Below are 24939 nucleotides of genomic sequence, written 5' to 3' on the forward strand. Positions count from 1 at the left end.
GAAAACCAATTGCCAAGCCCCTACGTTATATGGTAGTAATTCACTATACTACGAATCTCCACTTCCTTCCTGGGCACTGAAGTTAACTGGAGAGTTCTGCAGGGGATACCATACATTGCTAATATTTTGCACATAGAAGGCACCGAAATATGAAACATTCAAGGGTCTTACCAACTCCTTGGCAAGACCCTTCTTCTGTTCAGTGGAATATTTTTGTCCTTAAAAAACTCAGATCCTTATCAAGAAAAGTTTTGAGAGTTACTCAGAATTGTTATACCAAAACATTTTAAGTGTCTTAAGATTAGATACACTGAATTTAAAACACTCAAACTAGTACAAACTTATTGACTGGTGATAAATAAAAGCAGCAACAGAAAGTACTGAACATACCCGGTGGGGCCATGAGTGCCTTACAGGTGTGCATCATTTATAGCAGGTATTGTGTACAGGAGGGAGCATGAGGAGCAATTATTCACAAAGCAGTCCCACTGTGCGCTGTGAACAAGCTCAAGTTCAATCCTTTGCAGGAGTTTATTCATGTGCAATATGACCAGTTTTGCTGGTTAGCAAGAAATATTACTAAAAAACAATTCTTGTGGCTTGGCAAATGCCACAAATTGATGGCACTGTGGTGGTTTTTGGCTTTTTTTTTTTTTTTTTGCATATGCACTACCATAATCACACTAATTTACTAAATAAACCAATGATTCCCAAAAATGGACCCCAAAATGCTTATGTAAAATCTCTCCAACAAGAAGTCTGATTATCCATTAAGTGGGATGATACCAGCCAACAGCAAGAGAAAACAAAATTAAACATCCATCAGAATGTGCAATTCATCCAAATTTCATACCACAGGCACCTATAAATATATGAGTCATTATTATAATGTACAAGGTAATTATATTTCATCACTCATTACCTTGACCCAAGGAGGACCTCTTATCCTCAGATGGAAGATGCAATCCAGACTTGCATTTTTATGATTAAGGAACCCTGCGAGAAGCACAGCTTACATAAAGCAGCACCCTTAGACTAGCAGCTGTGCAGATGCAGAAGAAACTCAACCTCAAAAAACTGCTGTAGACTGCTTCTTTTACCCACCAGTGCCCTCACACCAAGTATTTCACATTTAAACCCAAGACAAGCAGACAGACTCCAACAGGGCTCTGCAGGAAGGACACAGCTGGGACACTTGTTAGTGACAGATCTGCCATACTCACATGCACCTGTCAAGCAAAGAGGGTATTTAAAAGTACAGAGCTTCTTTGTTCCTACCTATGATAGGATCAACAACACCACTAAGAGATTATTTTGCTGCCTTGTTATTTATTGAAGATAAGATCACCCTCAGGGCTGTCCCAGGGCAAAGAGCCTTGCAAAGCAGAGTTCTTGACAGTTTTTCCTCAGGACTCAATTTTACAGCTCATTTGATTTTAGCTTCCTGAGCCATGCACCACAAAACTAAACTAGACCTTCAGAAGTTGCTTCTCTAACCTCACATCTACTCAATTCAAGTAGAGAATACATAGTGAGGCCTTGGAGTTTAGGAAGAGCAAATGAATTACTATACTGGATCAGCCCACTCCAGTGACAAGTGTTTCACAAGCACACAACAGAAACCCTCGCCAGACAGTTACACAATAACCTACAAAGCCTATTTTTAGCGTCCATAAAAGTTTATATCCTTTCAAGAGACTATACAGATCTTTGTTTGCTTTTTTTAATGTGAATTTGGAAATGCTCAATATTGGCATCCAAACATGCACTGAGCCCTGCTATGATATATTTCCTTCTCCAAAGCATTTGCTATTGTTTTTAATCAAACAAAAGCTGTCTAGGAATCGAAGGCTCTAATCTGAATTGTTACTGCTTGAACATCTGTTAAAAAATTCTGGCTGCAAAAGTAGAACAGATTCTGGTTTACATGGAAAACTACGTAAGTAATAAATATCTGGCAAATCAAGAAAGCACTCTTTGGGATATAATCTAAGATGCAATCATTAAGTTGCTTCTTAGTCCTGGACTATGGAGTCAGAGTGAGAGAAAAACCACAAAAATAAACCTTGGTTTTGATGGTTACTTTCAATGTTACTGTGCTTTGTAGGCTGACTCCTGGTTGATTTGCAAATCCACATATGCCCCTGGGAGTGGGATCTCAGATCGTTTAGCATCATGGCAGATTTCCAGTTCTTGGCAGGAGGGTTGTTTTTCTCCATGAATCAGCAACTGTCCATCACCCTACAATCTGTGAAGTGAAAAACCCACCTCATCAGCATAAACTAAATGCATGTATGTGTGTATACATCACAGAGGAGTTTCTGGTCTCTCTCTCTACAGCCCACATGCGAGGACTGTCATTTGCACGAGCACATACATGCCTCTGAAAGCCAACCACAAGAAACAGTGATTTATCTCACCTTCTGCACGCCTGTAATGCTTTGATAACACATCATCTGCATGGAAAGCCTTTAAATGTTATGGTAAAGTACACAAACTACAACCCATTCTATTTACTGCCTTCTCCTATCAATGGGCAACTCCAGAGCAGAGCCCACTGTGGTCGGCTGCAGAACAGTTGCCTGTGCCTGCTGCTGGAGAGTAAAGAACATTTTCATTGTCACATAATGCTTACCAGTAAATGCATTCTAAACACCCATCAGCAAGGAAAACAAAAGCAAATAAGTTACATTTGAAACATCTTCCTGAAACGTGCTCCAGAATTTTAACAGCTCTCTGTAATACAGATGATGCTTCTAAAAAATTATAGCAAACGAGATGAATGCTGCCCCAGTAAAGTGAACTTATTCTCAGAAATACTCTGACAAGCAAATCATGAATTTTGGAGATGTATTACAGAAAAGGATGTACTAATAAGTCCTCATTTTATTCTCCCTGTGTCTGTCTCTTCCTGATACACAAGAGATTGCAGTATTCCTATTGTATGGCATCGCTGTGCTAATATTAAATAACAACAGATTTGCTGGCTGCTCAAAAATGCCATTTTTTGAAGGAGGCAGGGGAAAAAACTACTATAATCAGAAAAGCACTCTTAAAATTCAGGAATCAGACACTCCCACCCCCCCCAGTTCACTGTGTAAACTCCTAGAAAAAACTATAACCTGATCCAGTGGATGAAGCAGTTCAGCAGAATGTCTGGGTCTTCACTGTTCCCTCTGCTTGAATTGTATGTCCAGGGCATTGCAAAATTTACCCAAATTACTCATTTTTTTTCCAGAGTCTAATCATAAAACCTACACTTCAGGGATATAAATTCACAATCTGAAGCTAAGCATAAATTCACTCAGTAAACTGGGTTTGTTTCTTGCAGCATTAATTCACACGTGCACTGAAGATCATCGAATACAGCACAGCCAAGTTATCAAACTGCAGCAATGCTGTCAAAAGGAAGGCTTTTTTTTCTTTCCTTAAATGCAAACACATCTTTTATTATTAGCTGCATAAGGGTGATCTATGTTTACACAGCTCAGAACTGGATTTAAAACCAATTTTAACAGCCAACTGTTTCAACTTGCATGTAAACAAACATACTGCATTTCTTCATTAGCTGGAATTTGCTGCAGTCTGTCAGCCATCTGTACTGTCTTGCATTCTGTTCTCTATTCAGAGCACCACTATCAAATGTTGGTGATATAGTATTGCTCTCTTTGGAGACATCATGACTACACTATAAATAGTTTAGAGACATAAACCACTATTTCTAACAGTTGCCTTAATATCTGCTTTCTCAGAATGCATTAGGTTGTTCTATTTCTCATCCAATTCTGGTTCTCTGTTTTGTTTTTTTGTTTCGTTTTTTTGGGTTTTTTTTTGTGAATATGAGGAAAAAAGATTTTATTTTATCTCTCTCAGAGGTACAGAGCAAAAACTGCAGCCAGAGCAAGGCTCCAACTCCTGCACCCCTCAAATCCCAGATGCAGAGGCCAAACCCCAGAACATAACCCTGCAAATATCTGCAGTGCAGTACAAGGGTGACTGCACAGTGCACAAGAGCTAGGCTGTCCTTAAACCAGCTAGTTGAGGCTGTCCTTAAACCAGCCCTGGAGCAGCTGCACCGAGAGGTGCAGGCTGACCCAGGCACTCACTGAAGCTGCACCAAGCAAACCCAGCCTGGAATCTCACACTGGGCTGGTGCAGCTCTGTGCTGGAGCTCAGGAGCTCCCAGAGCCCTGCAGAGCCCAGGCTCACTCCAGCCAGCTCAAACATCAGCACATCCCTGTCTCCAGCAGTTGGGACCACAGCCCAACCCCTCTGGTGCCATCTGTCCCCAGGCTCTCCCTGGGGCCACAGTGCCTGCAGATGCAGCCTTGAGCAGCCCTACAGCCCCTGAGCTCTGCATGCCAGAGGCTTTCCCGAGGGCAGCCCTGCATCCCAGACCCTGCCAGGGGCTGCCAGGAGCCTCCCAGAAGCTGTGGTGGCACCACGAGTCCCCTCCAGCCTGCAGTCACACCCTGGGCCGTTGGGCTGCTCTAAACTGCTCCAGCTCTCCCAAGCAATTCCAAGGGGACTGCAGCACAGCTGAGGACACCACCCAGACAGTTCAGCTACTGATCTGAGCAGTGTGCACTACTTTCAGACTTCAGAGGACAGCTGATGGTATCTTTAGAAGAACATAGCTCACTAAAATAAGGGGCTTTGGTAGGTTGCCAAGTCATTCTCTCTTTTAGGGAGTCAGGAGGACTGGCAGTGAGACCGGAAACCTGAAACACACCTTAAATCCCAGTTTTCCCTCCTCTAGGGAGAGCAGAGCACTCAAACATGACTTGCATAACCAGTGCCACTTGACAAGTGATGCTATCACAAACCACAAAGCTACTTGATATCCATGTTCGTTTTCCAAAGCGAAAGCTGCCTCTTCAAATACAGCTTTTTACCTCACTCAGTATATGAGTTTAAAAGTTTTCAGGAAGAACTTGATGCTCTGCCTTCAAGTTGACTCCCAGACTTTGATCATACTTTTGATTTCAGACCTGCAGTGCCATAAATCCACCTTCTTCCAAGAGAACAAATTTGCTGCCCTCCAAGAACAGACTCAGGGCACACTCGTGCAACACCAACAGAGCTGTCTCTGATCAGAGGTGTCAGAACTCTGAAAGCTGATTTTGGTGGTAAAATTACCAAGAAGTCAACATGTCTCATTCTGAGAGATCCATTTCAGCTTCGGTTCTGAGTTTCTGACTGAGAAAAGTGTGTTGAAACGCTACCTAATTTTATTATCCTGTCAGTCATATACAAAGGAGAGCAGGGCTCACTGATAATCAAACCAGGAGAGTGAAGTCTGCTATCCATTACTCCCTGATTAAAACAGACTAAAACTTAACCTGTAACTCAGCAAAAAGTTCTTCAGGTGTCTAACCCTCTGGATAAGTTTGGGGATTTTTTTTACAGCCTCATAAATCTACCACTGGAAATCTCTTCCTTTTCCCAGCTTATGCCTCCTTTTCTGCAACAGCAGCAACAAAAATGCCTACACCCTTGTGTCCAGATCATTTTCAGCAGAATTTCTTGAGTAGAATTAAACAAGCCAAGTTGCAGGCGTGAAATCAAGCTGCCAGAGAGGCTCACAGCCACAGAATGCTCCTACAGAGCTGCAGTACCGCTCTTATGAGCAAAATAAACTCTGACATGCAACCATTTAGGGGGACAGAATACAAAATAATTCCTTCTTCCCCTTCAATGCCTACACTTATCAGGCAGTAGTTTCAAAGCAGGGCTGGGGGGGGGGGTAAGAAAATACAAGTCTGTTTCCTTCAGGTCTGTTTGTTTCCTTCTGTGATTGAAAGAATGGAAAAATGCAGTACCACTGTCAAAATTTTCCAGCTCTATTTTGGCACATCATCTCTCAAAACCAGCCTGATCTAAAAATTTCAAGCATGTTTAACTCAAGAGCCCTTGACAACATCTAATGCACAGGCTATTTATCATAAATTGAGGGGCTTATTTTTGGACTTCACCTTGAAACAGCAAAGAATGTCTGTTTTGTCAGTACCAGAAAAGCTTATAAATCCTGCCAAATGTATCAATATTATGTATTTCAATGGTATTCTACATACAGCACAGAGATAGCCACAACTCTCTGAAAAATTCATTTGGCATTACAGATGTACATATTTTGAACTCCATGTGAAATCAGATCCTGTTGGGAACCACTATGACTTCCCCTCTCTACCTCAACAATTACTGGATTTAGCACTTTTAAGTAACTAGTGTGATTTCTAATGTACTTTAACATGTGAAAAAAAGAAAAAGGTAACTTACTTTTTATGTTTCTCTTTTGCCCATTCCACAATTCTGACACACACACAATGATACCACTAACTGCAGTAACTCTTTGGAGCTTCACAACTACAGAGAATTTTGAAAAATCTGCAAGCCTGCAAGAAACACCCTCTATAGTGCTAAGTTTTATGCATGAAAAGACAGAAATCTCCCACTTTATCACTTGCCCCAAACGTTGCTGTTATATAGAAATTCAAATTAATAGGTATCACAGGGGATTACAGGTTCAATGGCAAGCTGCATTCAGAACAGCCTTTCTACAGTCTTTCCCTTTTAACCATCTCAAACTTTTTCAAGCACTTTAAACAATCTCAGTCCCCTGTGGTGTCCTTTCAATGCCTTCAACTAAACTGATAAGGCACCTTTCCAGCTTCATGTATGGGATGCATCACTCAGTGCTGTTCATATTTCTGACTTCAGAGCATGCAAGGCCAGCAGCCACCATCTCTGCCAACAGCACTGAAGGAACCAACAACTTGGACTGTCCACATGTGGAAGTGGTGCTGACCCTGCTGTGACATTCCAGGAAAGCCTCCAATAAAGCAGTTTCCCAGTCAGACCCATGGGGTGGCATCTTCACTAGCAGTGAGCCACCAACCACAACACTTTCCCACTTGCTCTGCACACAGAGCAGACCCTTGTTCTCCCCAGCCATGTTTAATGCAAAACAGATTTGTAGAAGCAACCCCACAGAAGTGCTTTACCTGCCATGAAAAACTATCAGGTGCTCTCCCATTCCTTATTCTCCTCTGCATAGGGCATCTACTAGGAAGTAAATATCAGGGATTAATGCATATTCACCATGCATTAATCCTTGAAAAGCAAGGCTGGTGCTTTAGGTGATTTGCAAATATACAGCTCCTCAAACCCCAGTGATTTCATTAGGTCTGATTCCATCAGACCCACAAGCAACATGGTCTGTAAGAACAGCTGCTGTGCTGCTCTTGCAAAGAACTGAAAAGGTTCCCTGTAGCTGTCTTGCAGATCTCAAAGAAAAATGAAACCTTAGACTATGTGCTGTTTTTCCACAAAATTGATGGTGAGGCCTTGAATTCAAACCCAAAGGAGAAAGTCCAGGCATATGTAGAAAATTAACAAATCAAATACAAAAGCCTTGTTTCTAGCACAGTTATTTGTGGATAAAGCTGACTTAACATGTCAAGAGTAATTGAGGTGAAAAAGTTAGCTTTGTGCTTAAAGGTTCACAAACCGCTGTGAGAAAGAAGAAAAATAAAAGGAACTTCTTCAGACAAGCAAAGATCCTTAAAAAGAACTGCAGACAGCATACATGATTCTAGATGACTAATACTGCAACTCCGAAGAAAAACTCAAATAAAAAAGATTCTCATGAATCAGGACAGTCTTTTTCAAGAAGCATTTTAATGATGACAAAGTCACATCTGTGTCACCTCTAAGCTCCTCTGTCTCATTTTCTGTTTACCCTTGCAGAAGAACACAACATTGCAGACATCAGGTTTTTTAATTTTCCGAAGAGCAGAGCCTGTTTTTAGTGAACTAATTTCAACAGCCTATCTGTCACACAGCCTGTGCATCTATTGCTACTCAAAAGAAAACAGAGGACAGGGAGAAGGGCACAGAATTAGACTTGGTCTTATAAACTGTCAGCATAAACAAATTCAACTTAATTTTATATGACCAAAGAGGAATTTATGCTAGAAGATGGCACATACCTAGAGAAACTGCAGAACAAGCCCTGAAAATCAAAATGATCATTTTAAGCCTCCAGATCAAGGACTTTGGTTTTCAGTGCATGGATAGTTAAACTGCAGAGTGGCTTCTCAACTAATTTTCTACTTTGCAAACTTTGGAGTACAAGGAAAATAAGAACAAAGAGGAGAGGACAGCTAATTTTAGTGTTTCTGGGCTGAAACAAAATAACAACAAAGAACTACTGAACCATGAAGCAGTTTTTCCAAGCTGCTATTTCAGTTACAGGCTTTCTTTTCCCTAGTCAGTGCTGGAAAGAAGATGCCAGCTTCTACCCTATCAGAGTAATACAAGCACCTTATTTTATGCAGAGGGGCACATTGAGAGCTCTGAACTGCTTGCATAATGCATCTATACATTTTGCTGCACCCAAAATGTGTATTATAGCTGACAGGAAAAAAGCAGCATGATTTCTTCAATTTCCTTCTCTCTCACTGGTTGCCCCTAGTAAGAAGCATTGCTCCTGCAAACTGAACTTGAGTCTTGCCTATTACATTTTAACAACTACCCTGAAAACTCATCCCTCTGACAGCTTATTATTACAGCATTGGGCTGAAGCTTCATAATTCCGAGCCTCGAGCATGTGTGGAAACAGTTTTGAGGACAAAACCAAGACCTTAGGATCACAGGATTATCCAGAATAATTATTATTATTCTGACCTCCAGAAGTGACCTCCAGAGGTTCAGTCCAACCTCCTGTTCCCAAGCAAATCAGCCATGAGATCTTTTCCATCCCATAAGGCTCACATGGTACAACCTCCCCAGGCAGCCTGTTCCTCTGCTTGATTGTCCTCGTGGTGGAAAAGGTTTTCCTTACGTTAAGTCCGAACCTCGTGTTTCTATTTGTGTCTTTTGTTTCTCCAAGTTCATCTTCTCGATGAACCTCCTTGTAGGTACTGCCAGGCTGCTACTCTGTACCCTTGAAACTTTCTCTTTTCCCTGCTGAACAAACCTGGTAAGGTTTTCATCATGAGATTTCATCCATCAGTTTCAGTTATGAGTAAACAAGGTACTGAGACAGTTACCTCCTCAAAACAACCTCCCAGACTTTCAGGTCTTAAAATAAATACATGATCTTCAAAGAAACTGTAATCATCTCACAGGAGTGGGCTTTTGAACTCTGATTTTTCTAAGGAAAGTTCCTCTTTCTGAGCAAGTATTTACTCAGAACAACACATCTTATGTTTTCAGCATCATCAATACTACTCTAGGGCTGAACAAAGTCTCCTACAATTTAAGGATGAATGGATTGGTTTTAGTCACTGTTTCAAAATAAAGCAAACTCAGAACAGAGGGTGAACACTGAAATTTCTCTCCTGAGTAGAAGATTACTGCAATAAATTTGGGCAACCAAACAGAAAGCTAGAACAGAAAATGCTATGCTGCCTTCACACATAGCAGCATTAAAATATACTGGGTTAGGTTCATAATATTGCTGTTAAAGTTCTCTCTTCTCTAAGGATCTATGTGCTATTACTCTGCAAACCTTCACAGGAATAAATTATGCTTTCCAAGCATTAAAAACACATTAACATGACATAGGGCATGGACATTCAAACTTCAAATACTTACTGAATCCAATAGATCATAAACCAAATCAGTATTAGAAAAAAGAAGATGGTTACATTAACTAAAATAAAGCTCTCTGAAATAATTAAGTGATTTTTCAGCCACTGTGATAACACATATTCCAATGGCTTAGATATCAGTGAAAGAGTCATTTAGACACAATTTCACTTTTAGTCATTTACTGGAACTCATAACCCTCTGGCCCAATTCCAGAAGATTTCTCAAATCCAATATAAAAAGTCAGCCTGAGCAGCCTATACCATGCCACATGGACAGTAAGCTGCCACAAGACACACACAGCAATACAGCAACACATTTAAAACTGCCTTCATTTTTCAGTGCCCTTCAATTACTTTAAAGAAAAAAAGAGACTTGACAACAAACATTAACGTCTTCTGACTGTGTTATTAGCCAATTCATTCACTTGTCCCCCATCAAAGTTGGTATGCTTATTCTTGCTCATAAGTGTTTAATTTCTTAAAAACATTTGCATGGCACTAAAATCTGTTACACTTAACATCTCCAGCTTTACCTTACTTCTCAAATCAGTAGGCCTAATTAAGCATTTTTTTCATAGCTGAATCTAAAACTGAATATTTATCAAATGACAACTAGAATATTTTATCCAAAAACGTTTTAGAAACTCAGTTAAGGTACAACAGTCCTGTAAAGCTAAATTACAAACATGACATTTCCTTTAAAAAGGCAACGTGAGGCTGCAATCTTGATCTTTCACTTTGGCATTAGAACCTGAAATTTCATGTTTTGAGGAATTTTGGAAAACAAGCTTTCCATACAGCTTTTTTTAAACCCATGACAATTCCCACAAGCCATTCAAAGAAAAGTTGCCTTAACACCATACACAGCTTCTCACAGACGATCACTGTCATCACTACCTTAAATGTAGTACACACTTTTATACCATCAGTTTTTGTGACAGCCACCAGAAATCGAGCAATCTTACGGCTTTACAACCTGGTGGGCAACTCCTCTGGATACTGCAGAGCACCACTGACTTGAGTGCACCTCTCTGTATCAACACTGGACTTGACCCAGGAACTCCTGCTGCATTTTGGGTCTCCTGTCAAGGGTACTACAGAGCTGAGTGTTGTCTGCAAGATAGTGTCAATGGGTTCTATACAGGAGATTTACTATGGAGAGTTACACTGCACATAGGAATGCATGCTAGCTTTTACCTCATGCCTTTCATTCTCCTACATCCATCAGAAACCCAAGTGCTCTATTTAACCATGTGGGCTTCACCCCTCTCCCTTTTGCAGCTGTTTTCCTAAGATAAGCTCTGAACTATGTTGCTGTTCTGAGCCAGCTCACCTGCAAAGACTGTTTGAGAACCCTGCCCACTGGGACATGACTCAGAGCAGAAGACAGGTACACAATGCTTTCTGATTTTAGCATGGCAGTGAGACAAGAGCAGCAGTACAAACAGTACTTTGAACCTTCTAGATGGGAAGATGCAGCTGGGCTTACGCACACTCAGCTGACAAAATAATTTTGCAGTCATGTAAATGAATGGTGCATTCCTCCTGCTCCCTCAAGATCAGGAAGTTTACCTTGTTATGACTGGCAAGGTGCTGTTCTTCAAGTCTTCACATATCTCCACCCAGTAATGGCAGGTTTGAAGTGTCTTACAAACACAAACAGATAGGAGGGAAACATCTGGGGGTTTTTCTACATGTAGCAGTGCTTATGCTTTGAGCAAGAGGTGGAGAATGTAACTATTGATCATCAAGTCTTCTTAATTTCAGCAACTTTGGTAGCACCATCTGCCAGGGAAGGATGGGGCAAATGTGCTGCTACATAGCCAGAGCAAGAAAAAAGAGTATTTAAGGATCAGGCAGCTCAGCTCTAAAACTCAGCTGAAAAGTTTGACACTGATCCAGGGGAAATAAAAGTGCTACCACATCTCACCCCAAGGTACTGCTGTTAGCTAAAAAAAAGGATGAGTAAGAAGCCATATCTTCAGGCTTCTACAGTACAGACGTGTCTTTGCAAAAGTAGGAGATGTATAGCATACAGTGTCCTGGAGACAGTGACTGGCAGGCCTGAATGCTATCCCCTGAAGGTCCAAACTCACTGCAGACCTTGAAGAACTTTCAAATGCTAAGGACACCTGCTTACAGCCACATGAATCTTGGAGAAAGTCTTTTCTCTAACAAATAATGTACTGAAGTATCCAAAAGTTTGTGGCTAAAGAGACATTTTCAAAAGAGGTAACAAAGCTGTCTCTGCAGACCATCCCTCCCAGGTGCAGGTCCAGCCCTGTGACAAATGTGAACAGCGTGACAGGCTTGTTTAGGTGTGCAGCTCTGGCTTCCCAGCAGGCACACCAGATGGCTCTCAGTAGGTCTACACAACACCAACTCTCCTGGGCAAGAGAGCAAGGGAAAAAAAACAGAGGAAAAAGCACAGCAGCAAAACACCTCACAAGGAAGCTCCAGCTAAGGCCTGTGCAATGATTATGGTCCTGCATGAGAGATCTTTGTCAAACAAATTATGAGTGAAAGCAAATTACCTGAAGTGTTGGGAGGTGCAGCTTGGACAAATGTAAAAACCATAGTTTTTCTAATACTAGTTCTCCAAAATTGAAGTAATCCTCTTCAATTATATTTAGATGTATGTAAATTTACATGTAACAACACAAACACTAATGCAATTCATGGTAAGACAATGTAAGAAAAAATCCCTAAATGAATGACATTAAAATGGCTTCATTGAGGAACTAAGCTAGAATTCAGAGATTCACTTTTTGCTAGCTCAAATATAAAACTAATTTAGTCTCAAAGTTCCAAGTGTTTTAATGGTTTTGATTCCTCTTCCCACTGAGTATCAGTCAACATACAGCACTGAACAAGAGAGTTAGATGGAATCCAAAGAGGAGTATTGTTTGGAAAATTAAAAATTTCTCTTAATAAATGCATAAGCATACGACACAAGTGCATCACAATCTTATTGATCTAACATGAATAAAATTTTTTAGACTTTGCTCCTGACTCTTTGAATTATCAAAATAGAGTGCTTAGCTCCATAATTACCAAAGAAGAGTATGTTCTCTTGCAAACACAGGACTGCACATGCAGACTCACTGAATGGAAGAGATGGTTTTGAAGCATGTTACCTCTTGCCAAAAGAAAATAAACAGGAGTATAATTTGAAATCCCTGTAGGAGAACAAGTTATCTAATAGAAGTTGTCAGTAAGCAAAGCAAGAGAGGAAGAGTACGGGGGGGGGGAAAGGGCTGAAAGGAAAATCTGGAATGTATGTTTAATTTCAGTAGAGGTACATCAGTAATCCCTCACATACTTAGCATTACTAAATTTGAAGTCCTCTGATAAAATGACTTGATTTGAATTCTCTCTGGCATGGCATGCTGAGCATTAATGCAACATAAGTGAATAAATAGTCCTTTCTCACTGGCTTTCTGCCAATCTGACTGCAAAACTGAGGCCTCACACACAAAACCAGCTATCCTTGAAGACCCTGAACACCAGCATTGGAGTCCTGACTCATTTGGCCACAAGACATTTTAGATGTCTCCATGTACCATGCAGGAAAGCAACACAGGACACTACTCTGTTCTCTTTTGTTAAAGAGATGGGGGTTCTTATCTCTCAAACATGAAAGACATTAACACCACATCAAATCCCATTTCCTATTTCTGAGCAGCTTGTCAGCTAAGTTAAAACATGTGTGTCTTAAGACCTTCACTGCAATTCACAAATACTATCTTAATCTAAGTGAAAAGACACAAGTATTTTCCTTTTCATGCTCCTCCAACCAGTCTGCATTTCAGACTTGCTGTGGCAAGGAAAACAGAGACAGCAAATTAATCCTGTGGACGTAATACAAACAGATGAACCAAGAGAGAGCCCTTCTATTACTCTGTTCCAAGTACTTTCTCATTTTCAGAAGTTGCAAATCTCAACATTATGTTTTGTTTAGGAGATTTATGTCTAACATGTAAACTGAACAAAAAAAATCCTGAGAAAGTTATACAACTGACCATGTAAATGCATTTCTACAAGTCTCTACATTTTTCTTAGCCCCAATTCTGTGACAGAGGTCCCAGATAAAAATACTGAGTCAAATCAGCAGTATCAGAGAGGAGAAAGTTGTAGGAATGTGCAGTAAAACTTTAAAAGTGACTGTCATCACAGATCTCCATTACCTCATTTGTTTAAGGTTACTTGGTAGAGTAACCATGAAATAATATTTTGTATTCTTTTAAAACAGAATTAGGAATCCAAGCACAACAGGTGCCATGAAACAGCAAAAAGAAGATTGTGAATTTTTGGTTTCTGAAGACTGACAACATCCCCTCCCACCACAACCTGTGACTTGCCTTCCCAGTGAAAACATTAGATTCACTGTGAAGTGAAAAAAATCAATCTGTGTGCTCTAAAGAACTTGGCATGCACTTTCAAAGTAATCCTTTCAGACATGGAAAATTCAAATGCTCAAAAGACAAGCTGACACCTACTAGCTGAAGATAAGATCACTGGTAATAAAACTTAGGCTCCATAATACCCATATTTCCAGCACTGATAAGAACTGTTTTAATAAATGCTCTCCTTGCCCAACAATCCACTCAAGAAGATGAAACAAAGGGTAGGATCAAATAGAGGCTTCAGACTTGAATCTTTTCTTCATACATGTACTCAGGCCAGACCAGTACAAGTGAAAAGATTGCCTTTTGCCAGCTGCTCTAATGTAAGATTGTTGAGACAGATTTGCCTCTGTAATGCTTGCAATTACCTTGTAATGCCTTCTATCTCACTTCCTGTCCTTATTTTCTGGCAACATTTTGAAAAAAATCTTGTAACTGTGCTCCCAAAAGTCACAAAGTTGGATTCTTTTTATAATCATAAACCAATTTTGTCTAAATGTTATGGATACAGAGCTGCTTACCCTAGAAGTGGGTGCTCCTTTTTCATTTCAACTTCATTACCACAGTGAGTAATACATCTTTTAAAAAATCAGGATGCCTTTATCTTTTCTTTGTAGTGGTTAAATCCTAAAAAGAAGCAGTAGCAGATGAAGAAATCAAAGACAAAAAATCCATTCACTATTTTCTACTTCTGGAATTGACTTTTGTGTGTTTAAGTCATAAACCCTTTCCCAAAAGTACCGAAGAAAAAGGATTTTCCTTCATCAACACATTAAAAAGAAAAAACCACACCACAAAACCATGAGAAATCAAAACAGAGAGCCAAACAGAGGAGCTACAAGCAGGGAATAAATCCAAGAAGCAAAAATCATATCCTGTACTTGCATCAGAACACAAAACAACACAAAGTACAACACCTTGGCATACAGAAAAGCAATAAAGGAATTGCATAGCTATAAACACCAGCAATGTATCTTGTCAAACACTTAATCAAATGTCAGACACTGTATTATCATTGTCTGATCTGTTAGCCATTGTTAAATGGCTTTCATCCCTTCCCCTCAGTATTCTCTTGTGAGGTCCAGCAGCACCTAGCTTTTTATTATCTAACTTTGATTTTTCTTTCTATAGGAATGGACCATGGTCTGAGACTTCCAAGGCTTCAAATGGGTTCATACTTCTGAAATCAGCCAACAGTGGAGGCTGCAGAAAACCTTGACAACTTCAAAAAAATAAAAAAGCTGGACAAAAGGGATTTCCACTGAAGCAATCACCAGTAAGAAATCTGACTATTTAATACTTGTTAATTTAACACTTAAGAGAACAACATTATGCCAAACAATGTTCTGGCAAAACAAACACATCCTAAAAACTCCTTACTGCATCCTGATGCACTTGTTACCAAGGAAGGAATTGATCACATTAGTTTTACACCTGGGAGGGGAAGGAGGAATTGTAAAAATGGGAGTTGAAACGGCAATCTGTAGAAGGAGGCATTTTTAAAATCATACTTCTAGGGTAAGAACTATCAAATTTTTTCTCTCTGAGAATGAATTTTTAAAAAAAATATTTTTAAAGGTTTTTATTTACTTTTGATATGACCAAAAAAGCCATACTGCCAGGCATAGTTTTTTTCCAGTCTTTGCTGGCATCTGATTACATGCAAAATCCACTGAATTTATGGAGACCTCAGCAATCAACTGCCAGGAGACCAAGAAAAAACCCCTTAGGCAGGTTTTAAAACAGGAGACAGTTTAGCATTTTTGTCCTCACAGGACTAGATGAATCACATTTACTTTTTCTTCCCCTTCCCCCTCCTCCCTCCACAAAAAGGTTCTGTTGGTTGAATGCTGGGGCAAAGGCCACGGACTGCATTAGACCATCCAAAAAACAGAGTCCAAAAGTAGCTGCTGCCATTGACAACTTCAGTTTAAATTAGAGAAAGGCAAGCAACAGGCAAGGGAGAAGAGCCACCAGGTGGGAGGACAAACTGGTCCCTGTCACTGCAGTACAGCAGTCCTGGAAAGCTGCTCTGTGCCATGGCCTCACAGCAGAAACACAAATCTCCCTTTGCTGAATCTTTCATTAAACAGTAGCTTTACAGTAACTTATAGCCTAAGCACAAAGGCCAGAGGGACTGGCAGGGCCCAGAGCTTGAGTTGTTGGAAAGCTGGAAACATCAGGAAAACACAAACAAATGCCATCACAGGCATAAAAGTACAGGCACAACCCAAATCCAAAACCCCTAAATTAAAAGCAGAGAGAAGCAGTCTGTTTGCTGGCACTGCCTTGGTGAATTTATGGCCCCACAGTGACAAATGGGTTTGAAAGGACTAATGTTACAACACAATAAACAGGTAGTGTTGGCACCACTAAGCTCTCTCCCATCTCATTCACCTGCAGTAACATACCCAGTAATGCATACTTGCATTGCTCTACCTACAGAATGCATACTACCTATTAAAGAATAACTTTGCAGCAGCAACATTCTTCTTTAGGAGACAGAAAAACAATGAACAGCTTACAAAGTCACTTCCACCAGTACAAAAAAGTAAACCATTAAAAAGAATGATCAAATTCCTGTGAGGGTAACTTTAATTATGTATTTCTCCTTGACTATTTTTCTATAAGATTCCAGTCTTACAGAACCTGCCAATAAAATTCATCAACACAATTGAAATAGGAAAGATAAGCAGCATTTACACCAGAAGTTTCTTGACCTAAAGTTCTGGGGTCAGCCAGGTAAAAAACAATTACTCTAACCTCAAATCATCATCATTTTGGCATTATTTTCCCATCCATAAAAGGAGCTATGGATGAGATTTCTTTGCAGAGAACACTGCAAATTGATAGCTTTGTTCCAGTTCACTACAGTTTCTTATTGATTTTCTCTCGTTTTAGCCTGCATTGATTTGTTAATCCCTTCTCTGTAACAGTCCTAATGACAAATTGAGAATGAAAAACTGCATGCTTTAGGGCCTTTTCCACCAGCCTCTAGCTTCAAACCGTATTTTCACTTGAACTTGGAACATGTCCATGCACTTACCCTAGGTTAGATCTGATTCACCTCAAACTAGGTTGGGTGCATTTTACACTGAAACCTTTCTGTTCAGGCTTCTCATGGATGAACAAGGCAGCCAAAACCACACCAGTGAGGCAGAACTGGAGTTCTGTCACTTCCAAGGTTGCTGCTCACAGAGACTGTCTCAAAACCAAGTACCTTCTTAGGTAATTTTGCAGCACTGCCCATGGTTGATTAGCACTAACTGCAGCATGCATCTGAAGGGCATTACTGAGCATTTATGGCACTGGTTGGTGCAAAGAAATCCTTCCAAGGAGCAGGATCACAAGCTGTCTCTATGCTCAGAGCTGCAGTCTAGAACAGTTACTAGAACAATCCATGCAGAAGGATAGGACTCAGCCAGTATTTTTAATTTAACGAATACAGTAGGAGCATGAAGAGACCAGAGAGTTACAAGGCAACTTAGATTAGCAATTCTACTACCAATAAACTCATTAAATAGAGCTGCCAATTTCGTGTCATTGTTGGGGCTTATACCCACAGCTGATGCCTGTCTGCACCACCATGGCCACTGCTGCAAGTACTTTTAGTCTCTTTTCTTTTCCTGATACTTTCAGAGATCTCCAAGTGAGATACTCATTTGGAATTCTAACTGCAACACACCACCAGATTGAAAATTAATTTATGACTTATGAAGACTAAGGCTTGCCCAGAGTCACATTTGTAACACCTCAGTCATCACATGCTGGGTGGGTCTCCACCTCCTGACTTTATCCCATGTCATTCCTCTCCTACACCACCCCATCTGTCAGGAAATTGACCTTTTCTGGTCTCCCATACAGATTGCAGAGCAGCCTGGCCCCGGCTCACTGCTGCAGTACAGCCCCAGCAGAGCAATTTTGGTCATTTTAAACCAATCCTTATGTGCAGAAGTGCTACTTGGAAAGCCTCTAGTGTGTACCCACACAGCATGTGCTCCCTGGCACGCAGAGGCAGCGCGGGAGTTCTCCTTTGCCATTCCCTGGGTGTGACTGCTTTCCCAGCTCCCTCCATGCCATGCCAGCTGCAGGGAAACTGGTAGGGGTGGCAGGAAGGACAGTACTGGGAACCAGTATCACCTCCTCTTTGCTTTCCAAAAATTACAGACCCAGAGCTGGTGAGCCAGGCTCTGCTCCTAACACACTGCTATTCTTAACTTGCAGAAATGACTCTGCTGTGCATGTTAAATGTCTCCCTACCCAGGCCATGAGATACTCTTCACAAACCACGGTCATGTCTTAATGGGATAAGAAAACCACAGAGTAAGTGGGATGGCTACCTAGGAAAAAAGTGGCATTTGGGTTGCAGCAGTTTGGTACTGCTCTCAATTTTCTGCTTAGGAGAGCAGCAGAGAGAACTGACTAAGCTAAGAAATAAATCCTGTTCCCTCATTGCCTGTGACATGACTGTGAACTCCCAATGTTCTTGCAGTGCTGCCAAGATTAGTGTTACTCTCCTACACAGGGCATGCAGAGCACACAAACACACCTAATCAAACACAGACTTGCTGCATTTTGTATGCAGACTGTAGTTTCCATCTTCTGTTACATCCTGTTTGGGTTTTTCCCCCTTAATAATAATTTCAACCATTTGGTCTCTTAGTTTCATCCTTAATTGCAATTTGTCACTCACACAGTGAGCTGTACTCGGAACCCACTTCTCTGTGGCCTTTATTTTCCTTTATTGTCTCTTAAAATTAATTGATAAGCTAAGAACTTGATGCAAGAATATCAAAGGGACCATCTCTATATTAAAATTTTCATCATTGCATCTCTAAAAGAGAATAACAGAATCAATCAGGGAAAATTCAACAATGCCATTTCTCAAAAGACATGGATCAAGACCAACCCATAAAAGACACCAGATCATAACTGGAAAAAAACCACCAAATCAAAAACCTCACAACACACACCAAAGTATTACTTGCTTAGCAAGTGAGAAACTAGACATCGCTTCAACTTTTTTTTTGCATTTACCTCCTTCCCTAACACCCAAAGTGGGTTTTTTTAAGCAGCTTATTGGATCAGTTACTTCACACATATTCTCAAACTTTGAGCAGTAAAATCTGGTTTAGGAAAGTTCAACTTGTTTCTCTCCCACAAAAACACAAACTTCGCATTCTGAACATTCAAAATAAAAGCACTTACAGTAGCCAGGCAAACAAATAAGTATTTAAAGCCACACACAGAGCATAGAGATGACATATAATAATACGAGGTTATTTCTTTTGATACCCCTTAAAGCCTCAACTATAGGTTTATTTACAAAGAGGTCTTTAAATTCCCCTGAGTCACAAACAGTTGTCATTTTTTTAAAAATCAAAAGGCTCCATTTTCAATATTATTGTGACTATGTGTTATGGTAATAATGTGTATACATTAATCTACCAGTTATATAAGCAATTAATTGTCATCATACAGATACCCTAGATTTGTTTTGTAGGCAGTTGCTAAATAGTTTGCAACGTGAATGGGGAAAAGGAAGGAAAACAAGAATATGCTAATATCAAAGCTATCTTTCAAACACTTAAACAAAAATGACATTTTACTGCAACTGCACTGAAAAGAATAGCAATAAACTTGGACTGCAAAGCACTATGAGAACGTGGGTATTTATGGTGTCATTCCCTGAAAGAAAGGAACCTACAGAGGATCCAAAGCAAACCAAATTGCACAGGATGAACATGCACATTGGAACCATGGACCACAGCAGGATCAGGATAAACACAGTAGGCACATGTTGTCACCAGTCTATCAGTTATGTTCATTCCCTGACAAAACTGGTCCCCTACATCCATCATCAAGATTCAAGTTGAGCGATGATTATTTTTTAATTTCCCCACTGAAATTTCAGAGATCCCTCCCCAGAAAACTGTGATCTAGCACAGTTTGCTTTGAGTAGAAAAGGACATGATGAAAACATGGCTCCATGGGAAGCCATGCATATCCAAAATCCTTCCATCCAGCTCAGCAAGAAGCATTCAGCACTGCACAGACACTTCTCACTTGTCTATTGCTGCAGCAAATGTTTGCTGCAATGTGAATGACATGCTGAACATACCACAAACAGTGGAACGATAGCTATTAAAGCCAAAAATATCAAACAGACTGGAAAAGCATTTTGACAAGGAGGAAACATTAAACCAGATCTTTGTAGCATTTGCTAAATAGAGAGACTCATCATATTTCGGGCCATTTGTATTTAATTGTCCTTTCATCTGAAGAGCAGTGGATGAATGCACATCAGATGAGTCAGATGTTCTGAAGAGGTCCCATCAAGGACGCCCCACAACACAAGAGCACTGCCTGAAAAATGCCTCACACAACAACTTCTCAGTGCCTTGGCCTATTCCATGTTGGTTAGGCACTGAAGCACTGAGAAGGAAACAGCAAACAGACCTGCAGTGGCAAAATGCAAGAACTTTAAACACATTCAACAGCTGGAACTATCGATGCAGGGTGACCCCAACATGGGGAAAAATGTGCTCTGACTCCATGATTTCAGAAGGCTGAACAATTGCTTTATTAAGCTATGTTATATTATACTAGTACTATACTAAAACTATACTAAAGAGATACTGTATATACTAAAAGGATACTAAAGAAAAACCCGTGACAGTCACAACACAGCTTTGACCCAATTGGCCGATCAATCCAGCAGAGTCCAATTAACAAATCTCTCTAGCTTAACTATCTCCATAACTCATTTCACATGTGCCAAACAACAGGAGCAGCGAGTGAAAATAAGAATTGTTTTCTCTTCTCTAAGCCTCTCACTGCCTTCCCCAGGAAAAATCCTAGGAGAGAGAATTATGTCTCTCTCTGTAGAGAGAATGTGAATACCACAAGGAACCTCCATGCCTTTCAACCTCCCAGGAAGACACACTCAGATTAGTGGATAATTATCTAAAACTCAGGCTTTTGTTCCTCCTTTGCTTCAGTTTAAAGGAAAAAAGTACTCATATTTCTCAAGGTCAATGTTTTCAGTTGAAGTCAAACTCACAATGGAAGAGGTCACTCACAACACTTCAAAAATCAGGTTTTGAAGTGGCAGACACAGACATTATAACAGTGTCAGTTCAAAGAAATGAGAATCCCTGGTCTTTGGTGGAGAAAGTAGGCAAGCCATGGGCATGGAGACACGGAGCAACACAGGAGGTTAAATCTACTCCTCTGTCCTTGAGCTAAACCCGTGTGTCTTTTATACTGTCCTCTAATCCTTAGATTCGTTTCTCCACTTTGACTTTAACAATATTAACTGAAGTGCAGAGGCAATCAGCAGACCACAGCTTTGCCAAAAATTCAGTTGAATCATTAAAAGTGATTTATAAAAATAGACCATGAATAAAAATCATCAGTCATAATCCTCAACTGTTAAACTGTCTCTCTGCATTAAACACAAAAATTGGAATTGTTAATTCAAGGTAAACATGGAAAAGAACTCATCTCTATATTCCCTTCAATTCAGCTCTCAAATCAAATCCTATCTCCACATGACAACAAATGGAAAAAGGAGTAGCTTGTGTCTTAACAAAGAACAGCTCACTCTACATAGCCTACATACTGCAATTTAATGCATTTTCAAGTATAAATTCTAGCTTTAGCATTATTTTGTAATCTTGAAGTGAAACAATTTAGGTCCTTATTATCTGTTTTTCCTTTTTTCGTCAACACAGTTCCTCCTAGGATGCAGATGATCCTCTTAAGTCATCTTTGTGCTGTTATCTCTGCAAAGAATGATGTCTGCTCCAGAACACTGCCATTGCTAATCACTCAAATCAGGTCTCTCACAGGTCTATAAGGAGGAACAGCGCTGAGGGCAGCAGAATAAAGATGAGATTGTTGTTTTTCTTTCTTTTCAAGGAATCTATCTGAATACATCCCTTCACTTTCATGGATCACTTGTCCTGCCAAGGGTAAGTTCCACTGTGCAAAAGCTGCAGCTGCCTTGGCTTTGTATTGTCTGAGAAACAACAGAACAATGTACTTGAGACACAGCACACATGAAAAACAGCATTTTTTCACAACATTTGTGAAGCAGCTTCACAAATACAGCTGTCTATGCATAACTAATGACAAAAAGTAGGAACACCTCTATCAAAATAGGTAAGAAAACTGTCTTGGAAGCTCAGTCTCAGAGGAGTTAAAAGTGACTAAACATTAGTGCAGCATCATGGGCTCTGGGGCCCCACACAGGGTCCCTCAGGATGGCACCCCTTCCCTCCAGCATGTCACCCGCACAAACAGCTTGTGTGTGTGACAAACTTGCTGAGGGTGTCCTCAATCCCACTGTCCTTGTCACTGACAAACAGCACTGGTCCCAGTACCAGTGCCTCAGGAACACCACTCCACACTGACCTCAAGCCCATGACTGCAGAGATGGAGCCAGTATTTATCCTGAGTCAGCCATACATGAAACCCTTGTCTCTCCATTTAAAGACAGGATGTCATGTGGGAAAGTGTCAAATGCTTTGCACAGGTCCAGGTAGATTATGTCAATTGCTCGTCCCTCATCCACAATTTGTATAACCCCATCATAGAAGGCCACCATATTTGCAGGCTGGTGGCCAGATTTGCTGTGGTGAAGCATGTTGGCTGTCCTTATTTTCCATATACCTTAGCATCGTTTCCAGGAGGATCTGTTCCATGATCTTGCCAGGAACACAGGTGAGACTGACCAATCTGTAGTGCCCCAGGTCTTCCTATCTCCCTTTTTTAACATTGGGGTTATGTTTTCCTTTTTCCAGTGGGAACTTCACTAAACTACCACAGCTTCTCAAATATGATGGATGGTGGCCTAGCCAGTTGCTCTGTCAGTTCCCTCAGGACCCATGGATTTATCACATCAGGTCCCACGGACTTGTGCACCTTCAGGTTCCTTAAATGGTCTCAAACCTGGTCTCCTCCAGAAGTAAGCAGTGCTTCCTTCTCCTTGTCCCAGCCTTTGCCCTCTGCAACTTGGGCCGTGTGGCTGGAGAAGTTTTGGGTTGGTTGATTGAAACTCTTCAGCCTTTTTTAGAACAAGGCAACTCTTCAGAAGTTTCACAGGTTCTCTTTAATATCTCACTAAAGTTTAATGCCCTGGATGACTACATTCTGAGTGGCAACTGGACAGACCATTAATCTGATTTTAAGCCAACAAAGCTACACCTCAAACAAAGCTCACCTTCTGCCTGTTCCCCCATCTCTGCTTTCCCAAACACGTCCCCTCCTTCACTCACCCTACAACTCAAACTGGAGACTTCTCAAGGAGCACAAGAAATCAAAAGTAAGCTTAGTGGCAGAAGTTCTGGATCAGCCATCAACCACATGTCTCAAACACATCAAGTTTTTGTTCCTGCCCCCACAGTACTGGGAATTTCCACTCTTCTCAGCTGCAGTACAAGCCAGGAGAACTGTATGGCTGTGCAAGCCTTCCCCATGGATCAGAGAGACCACCAGCTGTGATTTGTGGGGTGCTGGTCTGGAGTTTCAGACAAAAGTAGTGCTACACCTGGGCAAAGTCCCACCTCCTCTGCTCAGCTGCACTGCAGGCACAGCTTACACCTGCACACATTGATACCTGAGAGAACTTGGAATCTTTTACTAAGGCTGATTCCACCAAGGAAAAAAAATCAGTTCCTGAATGCAAAAGCCTTTTGAAAGAAATAATTGAATCTTACTAATTTCTAAATTTACAGGACGAGAAAGCAAGGCTTGTGCTGCAGCATTTGGAAGGGCTCTATTAGGAAACTGTTCTGATTATTTTAATGCACAAAAAAAAAATAAAAGAAAAGAAAAAAAGAAAAGAGAAGGGGTAGAAATGATAATTTTCTTATTTACCTGAGATGCTCCATTTAGGCAAGGAACTGAAACTGGGGTGTTCCACAGCTCCGAGCACTGTTCAGATGCTGTGCTCTGCTGCCCACCAGGAACGTGCCTTCCAAGCTGCCCGTAGTCCACTCTGCCCCAGGTGAACACCTTGCCAGCTTCTAAGCACAAAACACATTTCAAGATTACTTATTCACCAAGTTCCTGAAACTCGTGGATGCCAATTCAAAACCAGAACTTGTAAATGCATCTTATCTACAGCTTCAAAAGCCTGGTGAAAACTTATTTCTTGGAACAGAACAAAAGAAAAACATTAAAAACTAGCTCAAGATATTGTGGTATACTTCTATGAAGTGTACTTCTATGAACTCATTCTTCATTTACTTGTTTTCTAGCAGAATAACATCTGAATGGTGGCCTGGGCTGTAAATAAAACCGTGTCAGTAAAGCTGCATAACCCGGATATTCTGCATACAATAAATACACTTTGGTTAAACAAAGGACATATTTTAGGTTAATGGAAGCACAAACAAAACAGCTTATTCTTGTACACAAAAGAGAATTATCTTCTATTTCCATTCTTTGCCATAGACAATTCATTGCATGACCTGCATTTAGCAGAGTTTTATGTTTTCCTGATAGAAGTTACATTCAGTCACTACTGTTAGCAGAGCTATAGTCCTCAGGAGACAGCTGGTTAGTCAGGAGCACCAGCCCAACTGCCATTAAGCATTGGAAATGCATTGGAAATGGTTTGTTTCCACAGGAATCACACACTGGCCAAGGAAAGGTAACTTTAAATGAAATCAGCACTATATGGCTCATCCTTCTCTCCAAGGGTTATTATTCCAAGTGCACTGCTGCAGGACTGACATCCAAAACACCATTCTCCTGTATGGATAGCATCCATAAATATCCTTCTTACCTTTGCTTTCCTTGAATAAAAAAAAAAAAAAAAAAAAAAATCATACAAAGTGTCAGCTTTATTGTCTTAATGAAGTGACTAGGTCCCTGCAGATAAGCCTGTCCCTTCTGGGCTTCCAACTTAACAAGTTATATACACACAG

At 40.6% G+C, this 24939-nt stretch overlaps 1 protein-coding gene across 2 annotated transcripts in view; it reads right to left on the bottom strand.

The window, feature by feature from the left end:
* The window catches only part of SERGEF (secretion regulating guanine nucleotide exchange factor), a 141348-nt gene that overhangs the window by 87869 nt on the left and 28540 nt on the right, over positions 1-24939 (bottom strand). For both annotated transcript variants that reach the window (XR_004980260.2, XM_036383314.2), the window contains exon 9: positions 23885-24033. Coding sequence is in view for 1 of the 2 variants with exons in the window: in XM_036383314.2 (XP_036239207.1) it covers positions 23885-24033 (149 nt within the window). In the remaining variant the exon portion in view is untranslated. The remainder of the gene's footprint in view (positions 1-23884; positions 24034-24939) is intronic.

The sequence above is a fragment of the Molothrus ater genome, chromosome 6, assembly GCF_012460135.2.
Source record: "Molothrus ater isolate BHLD 08-10-18 breed brown headed cowbird chromosome 6, BPBGC_Mater_1.1, whole genome shotgun sequence".
In the NCBI taxonomy this organism is placed as follows: Eukaryota; Metazoa; Chordata; class Aves; order Passeriformes; family Icteridae; genus Molothrus; species Molothrus ater.